Consider the following 25903-nt stretch of genomic DNA (forward strand, 5'->3'; position numbering starts at 1 on the left):
CAAGCGTTTGTATCACTCTCGTGGCTTGTGCTATTTCGCATCACACTCGAGGCTCCGCCTCTCGTGTGATACGTCATCACACAAGCCACTCGAGTGATACAAACTCTTGGAACAATTGACTAGCGTAATATTCCGTATGTATTCCGATACCTAACTCTGGCAATGAGGAATGCTGGCCAAACCAAATGTATAGTCTCGTTGATTGCCTTAATTTACACAATAGTCGACCGAAATGTGTTTATGAAATCAACTGTTTTCTTAGAATTAAATGTTAACATAAAGTAAACAATTAGCTCTAATCAGACTATCATCCCATTTAAAGAAATCTATTAGGGTAGCATAAACAGCGTTTACGCCGTTGTTTTAGTATAAATGTTATATAATCTAAGCAACAATCTTACGTTGTTGTAATAACACTATACATTTGAGAATAAACAGCATAGGTAATAGCTGTATACAAAAATAATGTTATCAAAAAGACAATGCTGGTAAATGTATAGTTATATGCATTGTTGTATATTTAAGACGAACATGATAACAGTATTACTATTGCGTCGATGTTTTTTATAGACATATCTCGTTAATTTTTAGTTGATTGACAAAAACATCGGATTTATATGTGAGCTAATCAAATTTACATATATCAACCGTTTATTAATCAAGAGAGCATGAATCGTTTACAGGTTGAATCAGTTTCAGTTACACAGTTACATATATATAATATCTTAGTAAACCATACATACATCATTTTGTTAAAATATGGCAACAATTCGATTTTATATCGAAATCATATATGTGAGAAAACAAAGTTATTTCCCTTTTTTTAAAGCTATAACATCAAATTAAACTTGCATGTAGACATTACACTAACAGATACCAAAATAAACCAGAAACCAGGCAGCTGGAAACTTTGCTCTGCTGATCTTTAAAATAAATCTTCAGGTTACGGATGAACATGATTTTAAATCTTAGTTTGCAGAATTTTAACGCTATTTTTTAATATTAAGACATGAACTATTGTAGTTGTTTCATTTACACGCATCGCGTATTAATTACTGTAGGGTATGTGTAGCAACTATATTATTACCGGAAATACAGTTAATAATAAACGTATACAGTTGTGTTTATTAGATCGGAGACTTATGTCAATGTGTGTATTGCATATATTATTTAAAACATAATAATTCTTTTTGAAAAATCGTACGCTTTTCAACGATTAAAATATTGCTGTAATGTAGCATTTTGAGAAGTATTAGCATTACATTGTCATGTTTTTGTGGTATATCTCTTATATAAGTCTTATTATTCTTACATTCATGTCGTGTTTTGTATCGATAGAGTGGAGATACATTCATGGGAAGGAAAAATGTATGTATTGCTTCTTTTAATTTTAATGGCTCTTTTAATTGGGAGCAAAGGTGTGTGTGCGCGTTTGTTACATACATTTTATTCACACAAAAAACTTACCACACTTATCTCTTTAATATGAATGAAGATATTAAAGATAATACGGTAATGCACTCATACAACAGTTGGTATTTTCGAATGATTATGTTTACGCAATCATCTCCATCTCCATTATATATCGATAGAACAACCCAATAACTAAACTAAACACATTTCCGCTAGCGGGTGCAAAAGACAACCAATAATAAAGTTCAACACGTTGTCAGTAATTGATGAATGTGACAAGAAGGTATCACAAAGTAATCGCTTAACACCATTTCTTGTTCCGATTTACCGCCAATACAGTGCAAACATGCCAAGACTTGATATATGGCCAGTAGAACCGCACATATATCTTTATACGTGTAACATGCGTTACACTTTTAACATGACACTAATTATAATAAAAGTCAAATGAAATCACAAATAACCACAAAACACAGACACAACACTAAAATAAATCATTTAAAAAATTCACAAACCGTTTATCACATAGTTAAATGCAATTTAGTTTTTATTATATTTGTGGATGGATGATGCCAAATCTGGCACATTGTTAGCCATATTAAACAGATTTTTTTTCAATTCATTTCATCATACATGGCTATTTTGTGTTCACATATAGACAATCCCAGAATCGATCAAATGACCGCCGCCATATTGGCTATCACGTGACACGCTGCCATTACGGTTCTGAAGAATCTGGTAGACTACAGCGTTCAAAGATCTTACAATAAACAAACATTCGAACCATTAATTAATTTAAGTTCGCATTGTTAAACAATAACATTTTCAAAAATATTCAGTGACAACACGTAATGTTTAATGCCAAAATAGCTGAGTCATTTTTCTAAGTACTATTTTCAGATCTGTCTTTGCTTAAAACACAATTATTTTATTTAATGCAATTATTCGAATATAATGTTAAAGGTTATGTCAGCATCTAAAGTCTGAAGTTAACTTTGGGAATTTTAGCGTAAATAGTTCCAAAGATATTTATTAGCGAAATTTTGAAAGAATTATGGCAGAGGTACACACTTTTAATACAGAATCAGATATATGCCTTTTTTAAAACACTAGGATTTCTTAAAATACTTTAAAAAAAATATAATTCCTAACATACTCATTAAGAAAATGTATACAGGATTCAGGACCGACATTTTATTGAATAGTACATATCTTTGTTTCTCTAAACATGTACGATTGAGTTATTAATATATTTATTTTTATTGAAGTATTTTTTAAAGGTAATGCAAACTCTATAGCCGAAATAAAGTTTGTGATTTTTACTAAAGTTGGTCCGGAAATATTTGTTAGCGAAACTCAGTAAGATTTCAGGCATAGGTAAACTTTTTCATAACAAAGTTTCTGGTTTAGTTTAAAACTTTAGTGTTTGTTTTATTAATATCTTTATTTCAAAATTGCTTTCAAGCTAAAACAAAAATCTCTAGCCTGAAATGATTTTTTGTGAATTTTGTGATTTTAAAGCGAGATTATACGATTTTGTCAAATATTTATTAATTTATATAAAATGTTTTGTGAATTTTTGTGATCTTAAAGCGAGATTTTACGATTTTGTCAAATATTTATTATAACTCTCTGATTATACTCCTTTAATTGACGTTTCGGCATAATGCCTTTATCAAAACATTGGAAATTATATGTTAACTACATTTTTACGTCTTTTGACTGCACAATATAAATTACAAAGAAAAATATAAATTTTTATTAATTTATATAAAAATTTTAAACAAAATTATTAATCATATATTTCAATATAAAATAAAAGTCAAGAACAAAATGTTTAAAAAATGCGAAATAAGCCAGATATTTAATTCTGAAATCGAAATTGTCTGTAAAGTTGAATTTGCCAGCATGTAAATCATGCATGTACGATGTGAATCTAAATTTAGTTTAACGGTTCATTTTAAATTCCTGCAGCGATATGTATTCATACGACACACGAACAATAAAATAAAAGACGAATGATTCGGTTATTGTAGGAAAATATGTACGAAATATCTTCGTCACAATTGGCTCGTGGCGCTAATTTGTTGTTGCTGCATTTTATGAAATTCGTCTTCAATGTATACTTTTTCTTGCCTATTTTGTGTTATTGTAACTTATTTTATCAATGTATTACAATATAACACATATACAAAAATAGGATAATCTCGCTTTAAATGAACAAAAAACCGAGGATATTAGCAAAAATTAGTAAGATGTCAGAACATAGCAAAGTTTTTTTATTGAAACGTGCATATCTGCTTTCGCCTAAAGTAAACTTAAATAGTTCTCATAATGTTCGATACATTCGTGAACTATATACTAGCACGAATTATCTGGTATTGGGACTTGTTAAGTTTAAGTATATTTTGAATACAAGAATGATGGATTTTAGTTATCTAAATGACGGTATGGTACTTGCATATATGTACTTCCATACCAACGTGTGTAACTAAAAAATACTATTATATCTTTCATGTTGTTATAATATAAAAAAATGATAAATAAGCACATTTACCGGAATGTCGTTCCAACAAAGATAGTCGTCATACATCTACATAAACTCGTTAATAGTTATACATGTAACACTTTAACGTCAGATGAAATATGCTACATGTACGTAGTAGCGGTCATTGGACCAGCATTCGTATCGTGTAGTTTAAATACCGTATTTGGATGCAGATACTTTGCATTAGTATTCTTGTTGTTACACAGTTCGTTATGTGTTATATTTCCGGAAATTCCATTTTGGAAGCTTGGCGAATTACTAGAGCTTGAGGTCGGGATTCGTGACGTATTGTCAGATCTATCCTTTGTTTAGTTGTTTTGTGGCATGTTAACATTGTTCAGTCGGGAACCTTTTTTTCCAGTTTATCAACCGAAACAATTCCTTTCTGAATTTGGTTCCATTGAGACAGTACAGTAAGAAATTCACGGAGTTTTTGGTGTACATAAGCATACTGACAACTGCCCACCAGAAATCTAGTTTCGCCTTACTAGCATCATCTGCGTCCTGTCTCCAGTATGTTTCACCGATGAGATATATACTTGCTGGAGAAGTGGTCACGAGAAAAACAATGCTTAGCGTAAACAGAATTGCTGTTTTGGACGACTTTTGAACATGGCGAATACCTTGTTGCTGACTGCGAAGGTGCAACCGTCGTCTGGATTTCTTCTGACTCTGTACTACTTTGAACAATATTAACACGTTTCCTATTAGAATAATCGCAAATGGGACAATGCAGTAAACGCATATGTCAATCCACGGCTGGACTTTTTCCTCAAAATACGTGTAGTTTTGATCGATTGCAATGCACTTCTGTTCATTTGGTTTTGTGTTTGTTTCGTTTGTAATTTTAAACACCATACCGTATAAAAAATGCGAATTTTTAACTAATATGAACATACCTACTACTATCAGAATTGCAACTGCAGTATTTTTTGTACACACTGTCTTAGCGCGATGTGGTAGCCAAGAGCAAATAACTCGTTCCAATGTCAGAATGATAAGAATCCAGGCGGAAAAATCCAAAGAACTATACACCAACCACACGTGAATTTTACATCCCGCCTCACTTATATGTCGAATATCAGTCTTAAGAAGATATATCAACCACTGTCGCAGAAGGCCCGAATACAGAACCAACAAGTCCGAGCACGCTAGAACCGTTAAAAAAAGCGCCGTAGTGGAGACCCGGATGGAGCGCCGAGTGAGGACCAGTATTGAGAGAAAGTTCCCGATGGTGCCCAGCAAGATGAGTCCAGGTGGCACTACCTTCCAGATGAGGACACCCGCCTTGTAAATACGTATCTGTTTATAATAGTCGCTATCCGTGTGGTTAGGCATTTTCGAAAATTAAAGTTTGCGTACTCTAAATAATTAACGTAAGTCCATAAAGTCGTTTTAAACTTAGATATATTTGTTCCTATGCTGTTGTGAAGAATTGTTTTAAACTCATTGTATATTTCCTTTAAATATGTTCGATGAATAATGATTATAATCCTAATGATGTATGTTATTGTGTTACTGGTTGCGTTCCATACTAACCTTTTATCATCGTAATTCAAGTTAATATCATTTGCGGATCTCATTCACTTTGAAGCAAGTAGGAATAATAACAGACGTTTGTAATCAAACTTGATATTATGTTTATTGAATATGAAACTTTAATGCACGTCTTTGATCTGTCTCCATCTGATTTAATAACTCTCTGTCATCAACGGAAATATCTGATATTGTTTGAGAAATTTTGTATTCAACAACAGTATCAAATACACACTATAACAGTCTCAGCCTGTAACTGATCTCAACAACTGTTTCATCTGGGAATTCTATATTTCTTTTGACAAATACATGAATATAGTGTGCCTTTGTCATAACATTTGAGGATTAATAAGTATTATGTATTTCTCAATATCATGAACTTACATCAGGCGGATTCTATGAAAAAGAGCCCTGCTGGCCTTTTCAAGTAATATGCCCACTAGCAAATGCTATTACGATACAAAAGAGTACATATCCTCTGAGAGTTGATGAAGTTTCTATTTTACAAAAAAAAGCATCTTTTGTGTATGATGATTATCTCCCAACAAAACGAAGCAGTTGTGTTCAGTAATATTGTCAATGTATTATAGAAATTATATGGTTGTTTTATCGATATATTTCTCCATAGCAATCGTACGTGATTCTGTGCAAATAATGTATATGATGATTAGTATTTCCTAACAATACGAACACATACAAGTTTGGGTCGCAACTATGATCAGTAATATATCATGACAAGTATATGGTTGTTTTTGCGATATATGTTTCCATTGCAATTCCACAATTCGGCAAATTGATATAAATTATTATATTAATACATACAATAACCGGACTAAGTGCAATTTAAAAAATACCGTTACAATTCAATAATATTGTAGTTGATTTCATTTAACTATGTATATAGCATATCCATTTTATTAAGGCTGAATACTAAAACTATTAAAAAATGTACCTATTAAATCAAATACTTGTATACAATGAATTCATTCATATATCATGGTGTATATCAAATACCTATTAAGTTTTGAAATAGATAACCGTCTGGCATTACCTGTTGATTTGATTATATTGTTTCCTTGGAGTTCTACTCGGTTTACGAGCCGTCACAATTATACCATGATTGAGTACAAACGATGCTGAATAATACAAAGATAGGTGGGCTGTCCTCGGAATATTCAATTCGCTCTTATAAAAAAACATTCTAAGTTTAAATGTCTTGAATCATATGTTCAAGTACGATGTATATAATATAAGTACGTCCAGACATTATACTCATATGACCGTACACAAACGGAACTATCTTTAATTTGATTTATCGGTGAAATGAAACATGATGAAACAATTAGAATGGTTTATTCATACATAACAAACACAGGTTAAACACAATACATACACGAGGCTGCTTTACATATATTGTTATACTGCCAAAAATAAATATGCACTACAATTGTGTTGAATACATGAGAATTATAGGTTGAACTAAACATGTATAAGTTTTAAATTAAAATCAAGAAATATAAATAATTAAACATTTTGAACATCGCATGCATTAAACACACCATTCTCATTAAGCTTATATCGTCTTCTGATGTCAACATAGTCGCTATTGGAATGTTAATATAAACATATACACGCATTTGTTATTAAAGTAGCTTTAAAACATAATGGCAATCTTTTTCCGGAACGTCATCTATTCATATATTAATTTTCTTCAAAATTAAGACATATTCCCCTTTCTATTTATTTCGATATTTTTCTATTGGATATTTAAAACAAAATAATGTTAGATTCCAATCATCCAACCAACGAAATTAGAGTTGGGATATCACCACACTGATTATGTTGGCATTATCGGAGTATCGGCGATTTTCAGGAAAGCCTTAAAAGCTGGAAGAAAAAGGTTCAGCTGATAATGACCACGTAATTTTAAATCAACATCACATAAAGACAAAGAACATCGTAGTTGATACAGATTATTGAATTGATCTAGAAACCTTTTAGTTAATTTTCAATATCTCGACGTTTAATTTGCTGCCCATTGAAGCAATTTTAATACAGCTGTTACATAAGTTCATGATGAAAATATACGCCGTGTCAACATTTCGCTCATAAGATAAAGTTTGGTTATGAAATGTGCAGAACTGTTATAAAATCATGAAGTAGGGGGTTGCTTAAGGTAAATCGAAATAGTTTATTAATCGAAACAATAATGCAACGCAACACAAAGCCTGTTGATAGCTAACCCTATCACAAAAATTCATTCGGGAAGTATAACCCTGGAAACGTTCCCACACAGGCCCGATGTTGGTTGTTTAATAAAGTTCATTCATTATTTACATATGTGATCCTTTTCTTGTGTTTGAAACGTACAAGGACGGGTTTCCATAGTCGTTTCTTGGCCGGATTCGCTGCCTTTGTTATTCAAAATAATTAACATAATTAATTTCTTACTTGTTCATATTTTAAATGAAGAAATTGTTTTGTACATGTCTATGCGGATATTTATTTCTTATAAGTGTATGTCTGAACTGTGCAGTGATTATTTCGTTGAGTGTTTGAACCAAGTGCTTGTATGAAGTTTCTTCTTTAATATTTGTTTATGTGTCATACATTTCCGTGATAAACGTATTCTTGGTATTGTTTGTTTGGTAAGTGTTGCCCGGTTAAATGATCATTCATAGAAATATTTTTTTTACCTTGCCAATATATTAGGCGTCTATTATATGGATTGTTTTATTCATTCATATCTGCGCAAAAACGGGTCGATGTTTTCAATCTCGGGATAAGTGCGGCGGAATGACGGAGGGATGTCGATATCGATGTCGGGCCGACATCACGGCGTGCTTCAGTCCAATCTAGGGCCGATTTCAAACTATATATCGGGCTTATGTATACATATATATCGGCGCAATGGCTGACCGAGTTGTTTGTATCTCGGGAACAATGCGTTTAACGAAGGCAGTATATAAAATGTTTGCTGTGATAAAACCTAAAGCTAGATAGAAGCTTGCGAATGTAAAATCAGGTTCAAATAATTGCAACGCAATTGATCCTGTTTATGTTTTTACATTAGACGAATGTATTGTCAATATTAAACGTCGCATATATGATATAAATTATTCTTATACCTGGGTGTTATACCGACAGATAGGTATCATTATTAAATTGCACAAGTAAGAGCGAAGTTCGTTATATAATTAGTGTAGAGCAATATCATGTACAACTGTCTCAGCTCACTTATAACCTATAATTATGGCAATAATATTGAACGCAAACCGCCTTAAGCTTTTTTTTCATTTACGGAATACAACCGTTTAATTATAAGTGTCGCTTCTTTCATTAGGCTTAAGATTTACACAATTGTTTAAATCAGGTCATTAAAATGAAGACTTTACTCTAAAACTAAACAGTATTTAGCAATATTTGGCTCATTTTATATAATCATCAGAATTCTGTGTGCGTTCAATTAATTATAAAAAAAAACTGTTTGCGCCTGTGTAACCCTTGCACGAATACTAGTTAAGTTGCTGACAGGGGGTTTAAGTCGATCATACACTTCTTTGAGCAAACAACTCGCAATACAGTGTTACCTCCCCTATGGGTTAAAATGTATATATGATTGAGCTTTGCTCGGAACCAGTAATATCTCTGCGCGGGAGTTACACGAGTGTCTGTCTATCAGTGGTGTTATATGGTTAATTTTTGACAATAACATATTATAAAGTGTTAGCAAGTTAAAAAAAAAATCCAACGGCACGACAGAAAAATAAAAATATATAGAGCACATATTTAATATTTTAGTTGTTAACGGTATGTGAATACCGAAATTCTAGATAACGGACTTCCATCCCGTGGAGTAATATTAAATAATAAGTTTTCCCTTTTGGCGATACGTGCATAACTACGCGCACCAATAAGCGCACAAGCATGACAATTATAAGATTTTTTAAAATATTAATTTTATATTAATGTCAGTGGTAATATCTTACAAATAAGAAAAGTATTCTTCATAGTTACTTCTCATGTATATAAAATTAAATTTATGAAATGTGAATTATTTATATGTTTAATCATCTTAATATTCAATAAGATCTATTCTTTGAAAGCTATTCGATGGTGTTGCTTTCTATGTTTATTATGTTAACAAAGTGTTGTTGTTACCATGGTTAAGTATATGAAAGGCACAAGTTCAATTTAGCAAAGAAAGTTTAATGTAAACAAATACATAGTGGCTCAGTTTATGGAAAATAAGACACATACATACCGTATTTTAAAATTATATAAAACTATTAAATAATGGCTATAAATTATAACTAGCGAAATTATTTTTTCAATATTTGCTTAAAATTGCAAACAGGATAGTAATAATTTACAGTTTGTTATTATAATTAAGAACATCTACTATAATCGTGGATTTGCAAATATTTTCATAAGGGCGCTTTTCTTGGAAAAGTTTGAATGAACTATATATTTAAAATGGGAAAAGGTAAGAAACATAAATGGTGATTTCATTTACGACCGTGATTTCGTGTAAAGCTACTTAACATATGAATGAGCTGTGTTTTTCATTGACAGGCATGTCCCGACATGCGTTGGTTTTGTACATGTGTGCTTATAGCTGCCGTCTAGGATGCACTGCCGGGGCGCTACTGCTGGGCTCAGTGAATTCGTGAAGCTGCGTTGCCGGTAAGTCCTACAGCTTGATGTAGAGATTTTCACATATGGTACGCCTCGCCTTTCTTTCAATTAATTGTAGCATGTGGAACGTGTAAATGTTTTGTATGGGTATTTTATACGCGTTTATATAAATGCATACATTGACATTAAACGTGTATACAAATAATTACTAGTTATTGAAAATCATGTACCCATGTATTATTTGACAGTAGTGTTATTGTCTCAAGATTGTTTTTAATTTTATGATAAAAAAAAATCAACAACTCAAACAAATCTAGATTCAGAAGTCTTGTTGTAAATACGTATATGTCTCGGGAATTCAGTGGTTGTTTATTAACATCTCGGAAAGCCTTGTTTTAGTATCCTGAGCAGTGCTTGACATATTAAACTGTCATAAAACAGAAAAGTACAAGACATTGTTTTGTCATTTTCGTGGAACAATTGTCTCGTCTAACCGTGGCTATAAATAATTATTGGATAACATGAAAGACGTTTTCTTCATCATAGCTATGTCGGTAAGTATATGAGCAATACAGCGTAAGGCATTATTCCAATTTAAAGCCATATGTATGTCTTCTAAATATACACTTTTCTGCATTTTAATTGCAACTTATTATGATATTCTTTCGGAATACAATTCGGACAATTGTTAAACTGGAGTTTCTTCTTCTTTTATCGGACACTAAGAATAGACATGCTCTAGGAGTAGGCGTGTCTTCATAATGGACTAATGCTCCATTAGCTCGCACATGTATACATAAATACACTTGAGTTACCAAATGAGGTTAATATGTTTGAGTGAGCATAATTCAAGTTTAGTAACGCGCATGCATTTTGTATGGATCATACCTTGTATTTCCTGATATATACTTGTATACAATTGTGGCTCGAACAATTTCCGTTTTGCTACCTTTAAAAACATCGTTTATTCGTGTTTTTCTCATGTGTTTGCATTGTTGAGATTATAGATGCGTAATTAAGATAATGTAGATAATTATTTTAAATGGTAGTTACAATTCCCACTGATTGCAAACTCAATGCAGTAAATTTGGTTGAGTGTGCACAGAGCTTCAGCCGAGAGGTATTCCACTAATGAAATTTTTAATAGATGAGTAAAAATCAAAATCCGATAATTTTAAGGAGTATTTTTGTTTAAGTATAAGAATTAATAATAATTGTGCATGTAGTGTTAAGTCGCTATAACAAGCAGTCTTGTGAAGTGTTTGTATCTAGCTTTAAACACTAAAACAGTTTTTTTTTACTAATCATTTATTAGATAATTACATCATTTGGACTGGTCTTGACTTTTGTGCAGCACTTACTTTTCTTCTGGATAACTTGTTTGTTGAATGTAATGGTAAAATATTTAAACAAATTATTGGCGCTCCTATGGGTACTAATTGTGCGCCACTTATAGCTGACCTTTTTTTATATTGTTATGAAAGCGAATTTATGTTAGAATTATTTAAAACTAAGCAAGTAGATTTGATTAATTGTTTTAACCTTACTAGTAGGTACATTTATGACATACTTAATTTAGATAATCCATTATTTGAACAATATATTCATAAAATCTACCCAAAAGAACTAGTCTTAAATAGATCGAGTATATCCAATACAGACGCTGCGTATTTAGACTTACATTTAACTATTAATAATAATTTGATCAAAACTAGTTTATACGACAAACGGGACGATTTTAACTTTGAAATTGTGAATTTTCCGTTCCTAGATGGCAACATCCCTAAAGGACCTTCCTATGGTATTTACATTTCGCAGTTGGTTCGTTATGCCAGAGCATGTTCATGTATTAAAGATTTTAATGATCGTAATCTAATATTAACAAAAGAATTGCTAAAACAAGGCTTTTTGTATCATAACCTAAGAAGTAAATTTGCTAAATTTTACTCTAACTATGGTGATTTAATTTCAAAATATAATGTTTCTTTAAAATGGCATTTAAATAATGGAATCTCCCATCCATCATTTTACGGAGATGTTTGAAGCGTGTCCGCAAATTAAAATATGTTAAACCAAATGTTCATATTAAACTTTTCAATTTAATTAACTTGTTTTTATTAAAAGGATACGATGATTATGTACTTAAAAACACCTGTTTGATGGTTTTCGATTCACTTTATCTTTCTTCTCTTAAAATTTGGAATCATTAGTGATATTATAGGCATTTTTCACTGTTGAACAAAATTGTGTCTTTGTGTCGTATGAACAAATCTGCATGAAAACTACATTTGGACTCAAATCGTACATAAAATGATTTCTGTCGTCAGTTGTCAAAACACCTATATACTGTTTGATTCCAATAATGTCGCTTTAATGGAATTACTATTTTTATATATTTGATTCTTAATATTTAATCAACTAAACTTGTTTTATTAGGGCATTTTTCACTGTTGAACAAAATTGTGTCTTTGTGTCGTATGAACAAATCTGCATGAAAACTACATTTGGACTCAAATCGTACATCAAATCATTTCTGTCGTCAGTTGTCAAAACACCTATATACTGTTTGAGTCCAATAATGTCGCTTTAATGGAATTACTATTTATATATATATGATTCTTAATATTTAATCAACTAAACTTGTTTTATTAGTAGTACAATTTTGCAGTAGCCCCCCCATTAATAGTTTTATTATTACTTTACAGTACCGCCCCTGGATTTTTTCACGTCATTGTGTCTTCGCCTGTCAATTACGTCATAACTCTTTCTCTGTTCCAGTTGTAAGCTACATGCATAGGTCATTGGGTTTATAACGTTCAATTTTATTTATATTTTCTCTCTGATAGGCGTTTCTTTTTTGATTTAATTATTATTAATTTAATGTTTAGCAGTCACATAAACAAACAAGCAATGTAATATGGAATTTTTACACCCATTATTGCTGCTTCTTCCTGTATTTGCGCGATGATTATCTGAAATATTAACTTAATGACGCTATATTTTAAAATCTTTTTCTATAAAGAAGGAATGTAGTTGACACTTGTTTGTAGTTTCATTTTATCGTTCGTCAAAAAGTTGTAACTCTGTTGCTCTGGTATCTTCAATACCATTGAGTAATTAAATTGTAATTAAATTGAAGGCGTGTTAATTCCCTTTTATTTTTGTTTTATTTGAGTTACAATGCTATGCCGTTAAATGTTATTTACACTTAAATGTATTATGAATATTGTTGGGCCAAATGTGAGGTTGAGCGCTCTATAACCGGTTTAAACCCCCAATGCTTTGCAGGCAGTGACCCCAGCTTTATTCATATTTTGTGTTTATGTTGGTTTATGTTGGTTTGTATTGTGCTGTATTGTGCTGGTTTGTATTGTTTGGGCAATCGATCACTTGCCTTAAATAAAGGACCAACTAATTGTTTTTAATGAGAATTCAATACTGCTCCAGCAGCTGGAGTTTTACTTCTTTATATTGTACACAATAAAGCAATCACTTTTGTTTTATTTAACAGTTTTTCGGTTGTTTTTTGCCCTTGGCTTATAAGCAGCCATTTACATAATTTTCCGTCTTGATTTGGCAAGCAACTGTTTAGCACACACTGGCTCAATTTTGAGCCTCGGGAAGCTTTCTTTCCAGTTAGAAATAGTCTTATCTGGACCTTATTTCCGTCATGTTTCTTTCTCTGCACCGATAATATAACATCTGTTAATATACTGTCAATAATAGGGCGTACTATATTTTCTGGTGTTACTAATGACGATGGTGACCACTTTCTACTGGCTCGCCATTACGTTATGTTTTATTTACATAAATATAAAACACAAACACATGCAGACGCTGCGGCATACGTCAAAAAAAGAAAAGCGCTTTCGGGACAGAGACTGTAGATCTGGACGGCACAGATCATGACGGTCATATGAAGCACGCAGCAAGTTTTCGCATCACATCGTGATTCAAGTGGATTCATTGATCGGAAACCGGATTTCAATGTATCTAACAGGTTAAACAGGTGTTTTGTGACGTTATATGAATGGTAAGCGGGTGGTATCCGTTAAACCTGTTTATAATATGTGTATTTCGGCTGCAATTTAAAAAGTGCTTGAAGAAAAACGTTTTTCCATAGTGCAACACAAGAGATGAACTAATAGCAAAAATTATATACTTGAAGATTGGCGATTCGGGTTTTACAACAACAACAACATTACCTTTATTAAACTCAAATCACAAATACAGTAACACATGAGTATACAGTGACAATGAATCTTTTATAAAGAGTTATTAACAATTGTGACATGGTGTTAAAATTTACATAGAAAATAGAAGAGAGAAAGAGAAGTGGAGATAAAATAAGATATGAGACATACATTTGAAGTTGAGTGGGGGAATTATGGTGTTGACCTGAGAAATGAGCATTATTTCCTTTGGCCTGAATAACCTGTTTGTTTACATGGATTACTAAAACAGACTATAGTTATGGTTTTTCCGTTCGGTTCTATTTAAAATCCGGTGAATTTGATTGGTTAATTTACTTTGTTCTGCGGCGCTTCTCTGATCTTTGTGTAAACCCTGGAATTAGGTCAGAAATGTGCGTTTGTTTGTGTTTTCACTGTTTCATCTGTAGAATAATCATGGAGAGTGTTTCATCTATAGATTGCATATTTATGAGTAAATAAGTAATTTGTGATATTGATATTGGATGCCGGATTGAAAAAGTATGCATAAACAATATTTTAAACATGCATAGTGAATGATGTAAGGTATTCAACATGAACTGTAGTTATACCAATATGTAAGATATGCATTCATGTCATAAAATATGAATTGATTTATTGAGACAAAATGCAAAAAGTACTGCATTAGACAAGATTCATTAGACAAGATTTTGTTCTCTACATAAATAAATTGTTCAACGTGTTAGTGTTTAACGTAATATTTTTTTGTGGATATGAATTAGTCTTATGAAGTTTAATTGTTGAAATACATAAAAGATTACAAATAATAAAATTAAATAAATCGTACAAACACGTCACTGTTTATTAAAATGTCTTAGGTACTAAACATATTTCGGCCATAGCCTTCATCAGAAGTACATTAATATAAACAAATACAAAGGAAGTGACGTCAACGTCATACAATAACGTAACGTCGTTTGGCGGAAAAATATATAGTACATAATAGTACATAATACATAATACAAAGATGGATCAGTGATGATACAACAGTCTATTAGTAATAATATAATTTATAAAAAAACATAGTAATAGACAAACATCAAATGTATATGTAAATTATGTTTATGTTCTATATGTCATACAGCAGTTTATTATTTAGACCGTTAGGAATCATAGTTTTTAATTTGTGTATCCAATATGTTTCTTTACATAAACGGTCTAGATTGTTTTGAACAACATCAAAAGGTACAAAGGAGAAATCTGATAAAGTGCAATCATTGTCAGTGGATCCAAAATGTGTAGAAACATGTTAAATAGGATTTATTAAACAATTTCTGATATCAAATCTATGGCTATTCATTCTGCGGGAAACATTCTGATTAGTTTGTCCAACGTATTGTTTATTACAATTTTTACATGTAATAAGATATATAACATTGCGCGAAGTACAATCAACATCATAGCGTAAATCATACGATAAACCAGTAACACTACTATTGAAACTTGAACATATGTTTATATTATTGCAATGTGTACATCTCGGTCGGTTACATTGACCCGATAAATGAATATCAGTACTGTTATAAGACACTGAACATCTTACAAGGCTGTTACGTATATTCTTAGGTCTTTTATAGGCCAAAATAGGTTTAAATGAATGTAAAGACTTAACACTTTCCTTGTTTGATGATCTGAACAAATCCCAGTATTTGTGTAAAATTTTAGCAATATTAGGAAGTGATGTGTTAAAACATACAATAAATGGTATTATTGAATCAGTATTTCTCTGAGTAACACATAATGCACTTTCCTGTGTCATATTTTTCACTTGAGAAAATCCATGTTCAATAACATTTGTTGGATAATTTCTACTTTTAAAATACTTAAATAAACTAGATAAGGACTGATTGAATACATCATCATCAGAAATAATACGTCTGTAGCGCTTTGCCTGACTGTAAGGAATACTCCGCTAACAGGACATGGGGTGAGATGACGTAAAATCTAAGTATAAATGCATATTAGTGGGTTTACAAAAATATTTGTAACCACAGTGTCTAGTTCACTTTTTGATATAGAAACATCAAGGAAAGATACACACTGTTGAGATATATGAGAGGTAAATTTTTATGGTTGAATGGAAGTTATTTTAATTATTAATAAAAGTGTTTAAATCTTCTAAAGAGCCATTCCATATCATTAAAATGTCATCCAAAAATCTAAGCCAAATATATGGTTTAATAGAGGTATTGTTAAGAAAATCTTCCTCAAATTTACCCATAAAAAGGGAAGCATAAGACGGTGCCATAGGACTTCGCATAGCAGTACCCATAGTTTGTAAATAAGTATCATTATTGAAATCAAAACAGTTATTTTCAAGATCAACTTGCAAAAGTTTGCTAACATCATCAACATTTACATGGTTATTTATAGTTTCTTTTCTTAAAAACTTTTTACAAGCATCTATTTCCTCACTATGGGGAATGATAGTGTATAAAGAAGATACATCTAAGGTTACAAAGTAGCAATCTTTTTTCAATTTAATATATATGTTTTTTCTTGTTAATAAAGTCTGTTGTATCTTTAACATACGATGGTAAATGCTGCATAGCTGGATTTAAAACATAGTCCAAGTATTTAGAAATATTTTCCGTGTTGGAACTGCATGCATACACGACGGGCCGACCAGGATATCCAAGTGGAAGACTGGCATCAAATGGCTTGTGTGTCTTTGGCAGAATGTAGAATTGGGGATTACGGATATTAGTTGGAAATAAGTCAAACTGCTTACTTATACCGGGGTTGTTGTTCTCTATTTCTTCAAAACATTTTTGGATATTTTCATTCGCTGACTGGTGTTGGTTGTTGCTCACTTTTTTTGTAGAAATGCTCATTGTTTAATTGACGAGTAATATATTTATTTTTATTCATTACTACAATAGTATTTGACTTGTTGGCTTTTTAATAACAATATTAGGATCATGTGCTAAATTTTTCAAGGCTTGTAGTTGGTCTTTGGAGATATTTGGTCGGAACCGTTTCTTCTGATCATTATGTAGAATTTAATTTTTAATGGCTTCTATGTACAAATCAAGATATATGTCTCTTCCACTTGGAGGTGTAAATGTAGATGGTATCTTGTTAAAAAACGGCAGGTGTATATATATTTATCATTTTCAGTAGTATTGTGTATATCTGTATTATTAAGGTCTGCAAAATATTCTTTTAAACGTAATCTTCTGGTAAAAAGAAAAACTTCTTCCGCTAATTTAACTTTATCATGAGATTTTTTACGAGGGCAAAAGCCTAAACATTTTCCTAAAAGAATGTATTCAGTGTCTGATAATATACGGTCTGATAAATTTAAAACTGTTTCCTTACCCTGCTGAATTTGTTTCTTTCTTTTCTGAAATTTCTTGTACTAACTTCTGTTTTTAAATTTTGCAAAACGTCTTGTTTTTGGTTTGATTTGACAATCAGGTCTTTCACTGTTTTTATTAACATTTCCATTGTGTGAATAAGTGATGTTTCGTGTTCCTTCATCAGTGTTGTTTTTGTAGCCCCGTTGATTACGGCCTCTCGGTTAGACATCTTTGTGTCCGGGGTACGCTCGTTTTTTGAAGATAGGGATTTTTTATTTGAGCAGATAGAAGATTCTTTTCCTGGATTGTGAACTGTAGTTGTGCTATTTTTCTCAGGAGTTTTTATTCCGTTTTGTTCCACTTGGGCCTTTTGAACGAATACGTTTCCTGTGTCCCGTTTCTGATTTGGAACAGATTGCTGTTTGGGTAATTTTTGCTTTCTTGCGACTGTGTGCCAACCTTCATTATGACCAGTATCAACCGTTGATTTAGTTTGTATTTTGGTGCTACAATAATTATTGGTGGACGTTTTCTCTCCCCTGATCGCTTTTTTCACTTCTCTTTTTGATATTTAATTTGTTCATTTCTCAAAATGTTTAACTTTTTTTCGTGTTTTATTTAATAGAATCCTCTTCGTTTCTTTGAAAATATCATTTTCCATTGTATTGAAATCATTGTTAGACAGTTCATGTTGTAAAGATTTTTTGAGATCTTCATTAGATTGTTCAATGCTGTGTGCCCGCCGCAGATGGTAGGTTCGAATTCTCTCACAAATTGCAACACTAACCTTCTGTAACAAGGCGTCAATGTCACTTTGAAGCTCGGCGGAGTCATTCCCTACGCTGACCTTGAGTTAAATTCGTAGACCCTTCGGAACAATATCATCATGTATACAATTTTGTAGAAAACGGGCGTGTAAACTGCTTTTCATGTGGTTCACCGCTAACTTCTTGAGATGTAAACGTGGATCTTCAGAAGATGCCATTGTACGATAGTCCGATGCAATAATAATAAATAAATAAATCGTACAAACACGTCACTGTTTATTAAAATGTCTTAGGAACTAAACATGTTTCGGTCATAGCATTCATCAGTAGTACATTAATATAAACAAATACAAAGGAAGTGACGTCAACGTCATACAATAACGTAACGTCGTTTGGCGGAAAAATATATAGTACAAAATATTACATAATAGATAATACAAAGATGGATCAGTGATGATACAACAGTCTATTAGTAATAATGAACGGCCACCGGAAAAACTTTGCGAAACCGAAATTTAGCAAACTTAAGTACCCTTTTTCTTAAAGATTTGCTACTTTGAGACATAGTATGCGATAAAAGTCTTATCGTTGATTAATAATTGGTTATTTTCACTCAAAAAACGTGTTTCTTCACTATGAAATTTATAAGCAAAGTTGGGGTTCCCATGTGATTTTTTGCATTTTCCCATGGGATTTCGATTTTCCCATGGGATTTTTTCCCCCATGGGATTTTTTTTCTCCCATAATTTGCAAATGGGAGAAAAATCCCATGGGATTTTGTACATTTTAAAAAACGTGTTTTATTTGCGTTTGCAAGTATTTTAACGTTATTTAAGGACTGTATATTGGTTTTATGCCAATTATATATATATATATATTGTAATAAAAAAATCCCATTTTAAAATGGGAGAAAAAAATCCCATGGGATTTTTTTCTTATTTTGAGAGATTTATTCATGAAACTTTCAGAAACATCATATTTTATGAAATGATGAACAACTACGATATTTTAATGCGTTTAGTCGTGTTTAAAAAAACCCCAAAAACCCATGGGATTTTTAAATCCCATGGGATTTTTTCCCCCATGGGATTTTTTTTCCAATGGGATTTTTCAGTTTCGTAAGCCGAATAAGTTTCTTAATGCGAAAAACAACAATAAAGGAAATAATAATTATAATTTTGAATAATAAATTGAATAATATAAATAACATGAATATTTTTAAAATGAGTTACAATTAAAGGTTTATGCTAGTAGAACTTATCATTTCTTGTTTGAGCAGATGGTTGAGTCCAATTGGTGAGTATGCCAGCTTAGAACCAGTATAAATGCATCGCAGACAGACAACGCTGTCATACTGTACACACCGCTGAGTAACAATCTTTATTGCATTTCATTTTGCAACAGAAAATGAACTCCGTAGTATAATTGATCTTATATATGCCCTCTGCTTTTGAAAGCGTGCAACACATTAACATAACAATAAGTCCATGCCAAAAACTATGTGCAAATTCCATTCAAAGCTATATACACATTATAAAGGTCAGATGACCCGCGTCATGCGAAAATGGGTCTTATGTCATATGCGGCCAAAGTTGGTCCATCCTAGCTTGTCCAACCGCGCAGTCTGGTCAGGTTCTACGCTGACTGATATATAAAGTCAAGCCATGATTCGTGGTCTCATATCCAAACTCGGTAGCTCCTGTGCGAAACTTTCACCGGAAACGACGGCACCGAGACGGGCGCTCGAACTTTGCGGATGCGCGTTATATGTTATATATGATAGCGCGATGTGTTTTTTCTTGCCTCAAATAAGTAAGCCCAATCAGCGTTTTATTGTGTTCTTTGCTTCTACTATTAACAAGAACTTCAACCGATACGAACATGAATTTTATTTTAATATGTTTATTTAATGCTCGGAAAACTCATTGTATATTTAGACTACTACTTATAAAACAAAGTCGGGTTTTCAACATCTGTTTTCGGCATATAAATTGTTATTCAAAACCAGATTTTACGCACTTTACTGTACAAAATACCGTTAGGGCCACCGTGGTTACTCATTAAAATCCAGAGGGCGAGAATGCGAGAACGCGAAAGTACGATGACGACAGTGCGACAATACGATGGCGACAATGCGTTCGTACGATTGCGAAAACGCGCTAGTACGATGACGACAATGCGACAGTGCGACAATACAATGGCGGCAGTGCGATAGTACGGGGGCGACGATGCGATAGTCATATCGTACTGTCGCCGTGGTATCATCGCAATGTCGCCATCGTTCTATCGCATTGTCGCAATCGTATTGTCGCACTGTCGCCATCGCATTTTCGAATTGCCGCCATCATACTATCGCGTTATCGCATTGGCACCATCGTACTATCGCACTGTCGGCTATCGCCATCGTATTGTCGCACTGTCGTCATCGTATTTTCGCACTGTCGTCATCGTATTATCGCACTATCGAACTGTAGTATTGTCGCCATCGTACTATCTCACTGTCTCCATCGTATTGTCGCACTGTCGTCATCGCACTGTCTGATTGTCGTCATCGTATTATCGCGTTCTCGCATTGTCGCCATCGTACTATCGCATTGTCGCCATCGTATTGTCACTCTGTCATCATCGTATTGTCACATTGTCGACATCGTACTATCGCGTTCCCGCGTTCTCGCCCTCTGGATTTTAATGTGTAACCACGATGGCACTAACGGTATTCCGTAATACTGCTAAAGCACAGTATGATTAGGTCACTCCCAATGCTCAAATCTCTATGTCTATTTTAGTAACAACACATGTCTATGGAAGGATATTTAGGTAAAAGTTACATCATTCGTGGTGAATATTTACATTATGACTGATGCTTATTCTGATTTGCTTTATGACAATTCCAACATGCTTGTTGTCTATTCGTTTATACTTGATGATTGCTGCAACATTACATCATTCATGATGAATATTTACATTATGCGTGATGTTTATTCTAACATGCTTCATGACAGTTCCAACATGCTTGTTCTCTATCGGTTATACTTGATGATTGTTTCAACATGCTTGGTGACTATCCAATGTGTGTGTGTTCATTATTCCTGAAACCAGTCATAATCGGTTTTTTCCACTAAGCGTCATTAACAACGGCAGTTAGCAACAGGCAGTAAGCAGAATGCAAGTTACTAAATTATGACAACAGGTGGCGCGCGTTTATTTTCCGTATGTTGAATAAATTACTTTTCGGAAAAAAAGCGAAAACATCCGAATCATTTTGACTAGTAAACTGCATAAGCTGAATTAGTTCCCTTCGTTATATAATCTCCATTAAACTAAATACGTTCATTATTGCCATGAAGACCAGTAGGTTTACACAATGAATTGACTTCCGTGAATGTTTTTGATATTTGTAAGATGCAATTGGCGCTCAAGAAATTATACATGTATTTTATTCAGGACATAACGGGGCTGATGTGTTGGAATTGTGGCCCTTCCCTAGTCCAAATAATTACAGTAGACGTAATCTACCGATGTGCATTGCATATCGACCTCATATTTATAAAGTAGCCCAAACCCCTATTGCCACAGACCTGTGCGTGAAACTTTCAGATTTCTCTAGTCTGTTTACCATGCTATAATTACAATTTCTATAAACACATATTTATCATTTTATGACTATATAATGTCTGTGGTAAAAGAGAAACCTGAAAGTTACAAGTACTCGTGTCTAGTACTGTACAACTATTGTACTCCTCGTTGAGAAAACAACTACTTCATCTACATGTATTAAAATATCATTAAACATAATTTTCAATCAAGTTGGAAAAAATCAATAAATAAATGTCATATAAACAGGTTTGTCATGAACGTTGACGTCGCTCTTGGTTACCAGAAAAATTCCCACGCACGGATTTCAACCGTCATTGTTTACAATCAATTAAGTGCATAAGTACTTGAATTTGTATAGTGTTTTTTAAAAGTGTCCAGCTACAGGTGGTTAGCGTGTGGCTATAATACTAATTAGTGAAAACATATTTTGGAATGATAAGTAATCATATTATAACGAAAAATCAACTTTTCTTTAAAAAAATAAGTTAAATATATATTCAACAAGGTATCCAACTCGAAATCATCCGAAAACGGGATGCATCGTTTTAAACAGCCATTACTTCATCAATTTTGCAGCGATTTTCACGATCTTGGTCTTATTCAACGCAGAAATAAATTTCCTTTCTGGAAATGTATATGTCTTGCAATATTTTTACAAATACTGGGTCAACTTTTAAGAAATAACACGATACACAACTCGCGTGACCCAGCTGTGATCGATCAGACAGTATTCATGACTGAAATCTTCACGGGGAAAAGGGCATTTTTCCTGCAAAGTTCACGAACCTCGATACCATAATTCAATAAAACGTATGAAAAAAACATTCTTACCGTGCTTGCCGTAGCATTATGCATCAAAACTAACTGTCCAGCGCATTTTCAAACCTTTGTTTACATACATTTCAACCAACTGACATTTTAAACACAAGAGTGATTTCATTGCTCCAATGCGGAGTTGTGTCTTTACAACTGGAGATTTCCTTCATTAATTCGGTCTGATCGATCACAACTGGGTCAAGCGAATTATGTATAGCTTTATTTCTTAAAATTTGACCCAGCATGTGTAGAAATATAACAATATATATACATTTCCTAAAAGGAAATTCATTTCTGCGTTGAATAAGACCGGGTCATGAAAATCGCTGCAAAATTAATTTAGTAATGGCTGCTCAAAACGATGCACCCCGTTTTCGGATGATTTCGAGTTGGATACCTTGTTATATATAAAACGATAGTGATTTTTTTTTTATAGAAAATTTGATTTTTCGTTTTAATATGATTATTTATCATTCAAAAAGATGTTTTCACTAATTATTATCATGGCCACACGCTAACCACCTGTGTGTCCAGCACGTGTGCCGGGAGAACAGGGCTTAATGTATTTTTTGTTAAACTCTATAATATTTATATCCAATCTGTATGAAAAATGTCGGTGAACATTATTCCGGTGTTAATTTTTGAAAATATTGAGGCATTCGTTAATTATGGATCTAAAACGGAACATTAATCCGCAAAAAAAAACACCGGGCATATTGCATATTAGATCGGACACATGAAATTATTTCGAAAGAAAGCAATAAGAGTTTCAATTCTACATGAGTAAGTCTCGCTGTGCACGATTACGCTCTTACTGCTCGTATATATTTGACTCTTGGCAAATACCTAGTGTTTTATTTTGCTTTATCTAAATTGTGTCATGCATATATATGTACTTAAAGCAGCATGACCAACAGCTCTTTCATATGTGAAAGAGATTGACACGAAATACCTACCCATCTATAATAAAGTTTATATGTGCACTTCAATATTATAGTTTTATAGCATTTTATGTGGTGCAATATAAAAGTACTCTAGTAAATTTGAAATTATGTAATCGATTTCCTCTCAACATACATGCAAAGTTCCAGATAACTTTTTCAGCAAAATCTTGGTTTACACTCTATAATAATCCAGCCTTAAAGTCTATTATTAATTCTTTTTTTTCAGGTAAATATAATTTTTGGCACATCCGCATTAAGGTTTATAGTCTAAGAAGAGCTCATGACAATTGCCGGGTTACAGCAGACTTTTTGCGATAAAAGGACCAGATAATGGAAAACGTTCGGCTTTTCGACTGTTGTAAAGATGGTCTGATGGTTCATAATAACGTTAAAGTGCTGTTGATTTCATAATTGTAATGAGGGCCTAGACGAGTGGGAACTTATTGATAAAATGTTTATATTATATGCATTGATATTGAGTTTTACGCATGATCACACATTTTGAATTCTTATTTTATTTTTCCAATGTGTAACCGTACGCACAGAATTTAAGTCTACATTTTTACTAAATTTAATACAATTTTTTACGACTTTAAGCGTCTTATCTGGAGCTCTGCATACATGCATTAGTAGCATATATTGAAATATATCCATAGACTTTCTTTGGTTATTGAAGGTAAATTACTGTACAAAAATTATGGTTAGTCATTAACCAAAAAAAAGTTAAGTCTACAAACACGCGGTTAATTTCGGTTCAGTAGCAAATATCTTACAAAGGTGCGCAACTTCTCCTATAACATAAAATTTTCGTTATACGCCGTAAATTTCCGTAGTCCTCCGTAGCATTTCGGAATGACTGTCAATTGACATCATTGTATCATGCATGATAGTATGTTGCTTTGTGCTTGGGTGAAACTCACATCTTACCATCGCGTTAATTTATTAAACGCATTAATATTTGATTCCATTATGCACAGCGCCTATTGCACAAGTCTCTCTGCACAAACCAACATACACATATGCAGCATGCAATTAACGAACAAGACTGTTGCATCTGTAAACATGCATGATACCATTAAGCAGAATGTAAATAGACATTGGACATCAGGCAAGATGAAAGTGTCATCAAGCATGAAAAGGTGTCTACATACTAATTGAAAGTACCATCAAGAATCATGACACAGTCACAAAGAAGGATGTAATTTTTACCTAAATACCCTTCCATATTTGTCGGCACTGTGTGTTTGCTTAATTTCACTGAAGAACGTCTACTGGTAAATCTTACAAAAAAAGTGATTAATAAGACTGAGTAGCAATTTTTTCGGCGTTGCTGTTTAACGTCAAATTTGGCCTTTCAACGAACTTCTTAAAAGCCCATTGAATTTTAATGAAGAAGTTTCCCGCTTGTAGGTCCGAATGAATTAAATCAAATTTTGCAATTGGCAATTTGATAGAAATCCCCATAAAACATTGCACATAGCTTTCTGAAATAAACAGGCCACATTGAACGCATTCACGATATCCAACAGCTCTCTTTGCATAGACCTATCTAGTGTTTCTTGGCCGTGTAAGATCTATAATTAGAACATCGTCACCTAAACATCTACTAATAGAAGAGCATATTTTGGGGAAACAAATTCAATAAGAGTATAAAACGTCCACGATCAATAATGTGTAGTTTGTTAAAGATATCACGGCAGTAAAAACATCGCACTTTAAAGAGACCACAATCTGGTACATTTGGTCAATCGTTGCGTCCGTGGCGGACAATACATTTTTAAAAAGAAAGCGTACAAAAAAGCAAACACAAAGTTCTTCGTAAGCTTGTTTTAATCTTAAAAATACATAATCGACAGTCATTCTAGTCAAATACAATACTAACAGTCAGCACTCTAGAGATCAAAATTGCGGATATAAATATTTAATGCAGGGATATCAAGTGTATCAAGTTCGAATTCCGGAAAAAATAGCCGGTAGTCTGGGGCATTAGGTCCCTTACAGGGATAAAAGGTAAATCCCCGCCCGAGCCGTAGCTAATTGATTTATTGTAGTCTTTCTAGTTGCAATTTCTGGTGAGTACAATGCGGACATATTACGGAGATTTGCAACA

The 25903-nt window shown here is 32.8% G+C and overlaps 2 protein-coding genes across 2 annotated transcripts in view; both read right to left on the reverse strand.

Moving 5' to 3' along the window:
- Window positions 1–25903, reverse strand: part of LOC127834484 (uncharacterized) — a 125303-nt gene that overhangs the window by 68425 nt on the left and 30975 nt on the right. The window lies entirely within an intron of this gene.
- On the reverse strand, window positions 4289–5299 carry LOC127836027 (FMRFamide receptor-like). Its single transcript, XM_052362445.1, has one exon. It carries the CDS (start codon window positions 5297–5299, stop codon window positions 4289–4291), a length of 1011 nt encoding a protein of 336 aa, XP_052218405.1.

This window comes from Dreissena polymorpha, chromosome 6 (genome assembly GCF_020536995.1).
Source record: "Dreissena polymorpha isolate Duluth1 chromosome 6, UMN_Dpol_1.0, whole genome shotgun sequence".
Lineage (NCBI taxonomy): Eukaryota > Metazoa > Mollusca > Bivalvia > Myida > Dreissenidae > Dreissena > Dreissena polymorpha.